At 39.8% G+C, this 6743-nt stretch overlaps 1 protein-coding gene across 1 annotated transcript in view; it reads left to right on the top strand.

Moving 5' to 3' along the window:
- Positions 1 to 305: 305 nt before the first annotated feature.
- The window catches only part of LOC144227655 (contactin-associated protein-like 3), a 159585-nt gene continuing 153147 nt past the window's right edge, over positions 306 to 6743 (top strand). Inside the window, exons 1-4 of the mRNA XM_077759328.1 lie at positions 306 to 317; positions 1308 to 1319; positions 1750 to 1808; positions 6233 to 6339. Coding sequence (XP_077615454.1) covers positions 306 to 317; positions 1308 to 1319; positions 1750 to 1808; positions 6233 to 6339 — 190 coding nt within the window. The remainder of the gene's footprint in view (positions 318 to 1307; positions 1320 to 1749; positions 1809 to 6232; positions 6340 to 6743) is intronic.

Here is a 6743-nt window from a genome sequence, read left to right as displayed (position 1 = left end):
ATAAAATGAATGAGAAAGTATTCCCTCTGCTTCTTTCTTCTGAAAGAATTTGTAGAGAATTGGTAGAGTTTCTTCCTTAAATATTTGATAGAATTTACCACTGAAGCCATTGGGACCTGGGAGTTTCTGTTTCGGAAGGTTCTTAATTATAGATTCAAATACTTTAATAGATATAGGCTTATAGAGGTTGTCTTCTAATATGAATTTGGTGGATTATAGCTTGTAAGGAGTCTATATCATCTAGATTATCCAATTTGTGGGCAAAGAGTTGTCTATATTATTTCTTTAGTATCCATTTAATGTCCATGGGATCCATAGTGATGTTCTTCCTTTCATTTCTGATATTGCTAATTTTTGTCTTCCCTCTTTCTGTTTTTTAAGCCAGCCTGGCTAGAATTTTTTACTGATCTTTTCAAAGAGCCAGCTTTTGGTTTTGTTGATTTTTCTCCCTTGATTTCCTATTTTTGATTTTATTGATTTGTGCTCCAACAAGAAGGCTTTTTCAAAAGTGATTTTGTGTATTTGAGTTACAGATTTTCTGGAAGTTTAAAGTCAGAGCAGTAGGCAGGAAGCCCCTTGTATTAACAAACATTTGCCCAGCTACATCTTGTCTACCATTTGGATTTCAGCATTTGGAATATACTATGTTGTAATTTAAAATTTTCTCTAAAATATGTAAGGCATTTTACAAATGCTTTGATCCTAAAAGAGGAAGCACTACCAGTATGAATTCACTCAACTGAAGGGAACATGAGGTATAATTTAATTGTAAGAACAATGATTATTTCAAATTCATACCTAATAATAGGTGCAATTAATGAGTATTAATTTGCTATATCGCACCACTAAAATTAATGGCAAATTGTTTTTGTAGTGTTACTATTTGATTTACAATAAACAGTGAATCCTTCAGTGCTGAGGAATAATTTCATAGGCAACATCTGGATCTAGATGTATTCATTCAACAGCTCTGATTCAATAGCGTGAACATAAACCAAATCTTGGAGATAATTCATGACATATATTACAATAAGAGAGGAAGCCTAGAAGTAAAAACCAAAGTGATTCACTCTGGACTCTGCTAATGGACAGGTGTGCATCCTCTGCAGGTGTGAAAGTAATAAAGTAGCCAGGAACTTGGAGTAATGTGCCCTTTCTGACTTTGTTCTCACAGAAATAGAACTATATTCTATTATTGGAATGCGTAACTTATTGGAGCAGACAAGAAATCTGAAATCATCTCTGCTTCCCTCCACCTGAATTTCTAACAGGCTGGGCCTTGAGGGTCATGCAAGCAACCAGCACAGACTGGTGCAGTTGTTCAAGCTCATGGAATACCTCACTGGTATTGCCAAGTATAGACCCATGTGGTAATTGCAGGTCTGAGCACACAGCAGCACACATTTTCAGGGGTGAGTGAGGGTAGGGGTGGGTAAAATGGGGCTGGAGAATCATGCAGGGGTCACTAGAGCATCCTGTATGCCACGCTTACAAGCTTGGAATGTCCTGTAGATTCTGGGAGGTCGTTCCCTCCTGTCCACTGTGTGTGTATCGGAAGGTTGGAAACTAGCCCGGGCCCCAGAACATTGGGTCAAGTTCAGAACTGTGGTCCAAAGCAGTGAAGACATGGATTGGGAATCTGCAAGCACAAAGCTCGGGGAGGGTAGGGAGGTGGCCCTAAATGTTCACGAAGTTCTCAGAGGCCTTGATGAGCCACCAGGAATGGTGGCTACTGGAGTGACAGACCAGCTCCAGACCGCAGTCCTCTTGATAGAGAAAGATTCCCAGGTATCATCGGGCTCTTCTGAGTTCAGATGTTCTGCTGGTCCAGTGGCCAGGGGGTGCCGTTGTGCGCCTCTGGGCCTTGATTCAAGCTGCCCACTTGGGAAGAGCAAGTAGGGCCAGAAGTCCAGTTTTAGGGGACCTCCCTCACTCTTCTTTTCCATTCCAGGGACTAGAGTCCATTATGATATGTTAAAGTCTGAAAACCAAGCAGCCAGCAAACATGAATTTTCTGTGTTGAGGAATTGTTAATCTTGTCCAAAAGGTAATGCATCTGGGGCGCCTGGGTGGCTCATTCGGTTAAGCATCTGACTGTGGCTCAGGTCATGATCTCACATTTTGTGACTTCAAGCCCGGCGTCAGGCTGTGTGCTGACAGCTGGAGCCTGCCTCGGATTCTGTGTCTCCCTCTCTCTCTGCCCCTCCCCTGCTCACACTCTGTCCCTCTCTCTCTCTCTCTCTCAAAAATAAATAAACATCAAAAGGTAATACATCGAAAAGATACTATTTATACACAATTAAGTATAGACTGAATTTGAAGTGCCAAAGAGCAGAGCACGCATATTACCGATGGGCTGTGGTTAACCCAGGGAGTCTGTCTGGAGTTGTTTTCTGTTTGCGGGGAGGGTAGATTTAAGTTGTTTAGGAGGTCAGGAGCCTTGAAGACACTCAGATCAGCTCATCCAGACTGGATATGTTCCCCGGTTGTGGGAATTTCCAGATTTCTAAGATGTCACCTGGAAAAAAAAAAAAACATATGATTTTGAAAAACGGAAGCTAAAATGTTGTTGTATAATTTCAGTCTGAGGCTGTTCTTCTGGTAAGACAGACAATAGGCTTTTGATTAAAATGGCATTGTAGTAGGGACAACTACTGAGACCAGGTTTGAGCATTTCATAAATATGAATTTATCTGAGCAGAAGGCACACAAGGAAGTCCCTCCGACCTGAGTCATACATAAATCATGAACAATTGTGGTGTGTTTGTTTTTTTTCTCTAAAACTCGTGACAGTAGATCATCGCTTTTCTGTTAGGATCCTTAAGCTTCTCTGAAAACCCAACTTTGAGCACCTCTGAATCGATGATGGATGAGTGCCTTTCAAAATTAAGATTATTCCATAGAATCCCTCTTATTAGTATGAGTGGTTATTATAAGGGGAATAAAATTGCTTTAGCTTCTTTAACTGTAATATTCTCTATTTTCATATGTTAATTCTCATAAGCTTATTATTTGTACTCAAGTTGCTTTCCCCCTAAGTGATGGATAGTGGTTCTTTAAACTTATTTTGTCATTTCACTTGTTAAAAACCGTAATTTGTGAATAATTCTTGTAGCTTTGAAACATTTCAGGGATCCTCTATTTTTCTGAACAGAAGTAGTATTTATCAGATTATTCATAAGAATGATACTTATTTAGTGGTATTCAAATGATTTTAATGATGCCAGAAAAAGAAAATGAAATTGGGTCTTGAAACTTTTTTGCTCCAGGAATCTTAGTAGAAAATAGAGACATTTTGGATCGAAAACAGTAGTTCCTGGAGATCTGGACTCCTGGGCCTTTGCCTTACATGGATGTAATTCAGTTAGAAACACGCTGATGCTTGGAATGCACTGTCCACATCCATGGCCGCTCCTCTCCAGGCGCCTTGTGGGATGTGACCGCCTTGTTTTGGATAACACATATTGTCAAGCTTTACTGTGTTGGGGTAAATTAGAACACTGTTTTAGAAACCTCTAAGTTAGACCACCAATAAAGACAGTTGTCATTTTAAGATAATTGTATAAATAGTTCTTCCAAAGGAAGGATTACATCGCAAAAGCTATTACTCCTTTTATTATTATTTTTTTTTTAAGACTAAGCTTCTTATGCCTTCTTTGAGGAAAGAATAGAAATTGACAATATGGTTTGGAACTTTGAACACTGGCTTCCACATATATGGGAAAATGTCCTTCTAGAACATTTAGAAGGACCTTACTAAATGTTGACTTGTTTTACCATAGTCCGAATGGCAAAAACAAATACTTTTCATCCTCATAGCTGTCCTCTTGGTGTGTGACTCCCCATCGACACTTAAATGACTCTTTGCTGTACTGCCGGGTGACTTCCAGTATGAGGCAGATAGCTTCCATTGCACAGTTGTGGGAGTTCTCTCCCTGTTGTATAATTAATTATGTGATATCCTCATTGTACAGTTGTGGGATCCCCCATTGTATAGTTGTGTGTCTATTGTATAGTTGTGGGATTCCTTACTGTGCTATGTGTGATTCCCCATTGAATAGGTGTGGGTCTCTTCATTGCATAGTTGTGTGATTCCCCATTGTATGGTTGTGTGTCTCTTCATTGTACAGTTGTGTGACTCCCTGTTGTAAAGTTATGTGATTCCCATTGAACTGATGAGAAAACTGAGGCTTAGGGAAGGGTGAGGGACACCCCAAGGGTAGGCAGCCTGGTGAATTCCAACCCCACCCAAGTCTGGCTCCAAAATCTATGGTAGTTCTCATTAGGTTTCCAACGTAAGGGGAGATCATTAGTAGCGAGATGACAATGGTGTGAGTGGAGGGGGTTAACGGGGTAGCATCAGGAAAGACTCCCAGAGGAATCTGTGTGGGGGCCAAGGATGAGAAGGGAGCAGGCTTCCCAAGACAGACAGTTAATGGAAATAATCCTCTCTTGTACTCAACCTTCAAGGTAGTGGCGAGGCCCCTGGGACCTCTTTACACACAGGGAGAATAACACAGGCCTGGTCTGCTCAACATGCTGGCTCCCCTGAGAAAGTTCTAGGCTAACACTCAAATTAGCACTGTTGACTGTAAACTGTAGACACGGCCCCCTCCTCTGGAATTTTCTGAAATATTAATGATGCTCTGGTAATAACTCAACAGCTTTGTGCTTCTAATACACACACCCATGTATGTGTGTATATATGATTGCAAAGAAAGCCAATTATAGTGAAATACTGATAGCAATAAATTAGAAACTATAATACAATAAGTCTCCTTAGTTATTAGCTCATTAAATAACAAAATCTGGTGGTGCGTTGAATACTGTTATCTTGAAGTAATGAGAATCGTAAACAACATTTCTAGATATCCATGACAATGGCTGCCGTAAAAATACTGTAACCTAGGATGGTAACACATGCGTGGGCACTACTGAAAATGTTGTGGTTTGTCTATATTCGTGATTAAGGAAAGTGCTAAATTTGAGCTAGAGGTTAATGAAAACGAAGATGTAGGGATTTTTTTCTCCTATGTGTCTTTCACAGGCTTCTTAAAACATATTTGTATCCCATGTTATGAACTGGGCTGTGATTCCTTGATTCAGTGTCTCTGAAAAACCCTCTGAGGCTTTTGATTGGACTTCTACTGAATCTTTACCTCAGTCTGGGGACAACTGATCCTTTAACAATTGTGTCTTCCTGTTGGCAATGACTGAACACTGTATTTTATGTAATGTCTTTCAATACAGTTATCATAATCCCCATAAACGTTTTGCAGTTTGGGAAGATTCGTTCTTAGATACTTTATGTGTTTTGTTATTATTTGATATTCTGGTTAATTTATTTTCTAACCCTAGATGGAATTTAAAATGAAATCAGTTTTGGGATATTGAGCTATTAAGCCAGTCAGTTACTTTTGGATTTTCTACCTGTGCAATCATGTCATCTGGAAGCAATGACAGTTCCTCCCCCCTCCCCCCCCAATTCTGGGCTTTTAATTTTTAAATGTTCTCTGATGTGCTGATAGGACTTTGAGAGCAGCATTCAACAGAAGCAGTGATGCCTATTAAAATCTTCTTTTTGATTTTAAAGGAAATTCTTCTGATAGTTCCCCATTGAGGGGCAGTGGGCTGGAACCAACTTTTAGCAGCTAGCAAGAGCCAATCATTCACTTTTCATGAATTTTGTAAGCCAGCTGTTAAGATACAGCCATCATTAAAGATTAAATTATACTAAGTTACAATTAAGTAAATCATGTTAAAAACAGAGGTAAATTTTCCAAACACAGCACTTAATTACTTAATTTCATGGCATCTTCCTATTCATTATCTATGCTCTTGATGTTATTTCTGTATCTTGCATCTGCATCGTGGAAATACTGTGAAATGATGTGACATGTGTGCATCTCTTTCCAGTTCCATGGTTGATGACGTCACGCTGACAGCTCTGAAGTGGCCATGTTGGGAATATTTACACCATGGAAAATGTCAAATGCTCCCAATCAGGGCTCTTATTTGCTTTAAGAGGCTGTGGTGATACATTTGCTAACACACTTCTGATTAAGACTGATGTTTGCTACAGGTTCTAGCATTTTCTTAGCCTGTTAACTAAAAAAGAAAGAAGGAAGGAAAGGAGGAAGGGTGGGAGGGAAGAAGAAAGGGAGGGGGAGAAGAAGACAGAACAGCCTTGAGCAGTGGGTTAACTTGAACTTGGTATTTTCCGCACAGATAGCTGTGACGCCCCGCTGGCATCCACCCTGCCCCGAGCGTCCTTCAGCAGCTCATCGGAGCTGTCCAGCAGCCACGGCCCCGGGTTTGCAAGTCTTAATCGCAGAGATGGTGAGTCTGATGCCGTCTTGTTGCTAATCCATCATGATTCTTTCTTTCTCAGAGAGAATAATTATCGTTCTTAGCTAATATTCATTCTTACGGTTCAAAAAAGTATTTATNGGGGCACTTGTGGGGATAAGCACTGGGTGTTATATGGAAACCAACTTGACAATAAACTATTTGTAAGGAAAAAAAAGGTATTTATATTGCAGTTCAGTGAAAATGAGGAAGCAGGTTCAACATGTTTTCATTTTGCTAGCTTCCTTCTTCTTTAGTATTAATCTTTTTTGTTTGTTTTGAAATCTCCCTTCCCTGTTGATTGCCAGCAAATGACCATAAAGGAGATTCAAATCAGAAGGGAATTATTGGAGGCTCTATAGTATTTTCTATTTTGTCATCCCTTTTCAGTTTTA

The sequence above is a fragment of the Crocuta crocuta genome, unplaced genomic scaffold (genome assembly GCF_008692635.1).
Source record: "Crocuta crocuta isolate KB4526 unplaced genomic scaffold, BGI_CrCroc_1.0 scaffold41, whole genome shotgun sequence".
Classification (NCBI taxonomy): Eukaryota; Metazoa; Chordata; class Mammalia; order Carnivora; family Hyaenidae; genus Crocuta; species Crocuta crocuta.
This window is presented reverse-complemented; position numbering and strand designations above follow the sequence as displayed.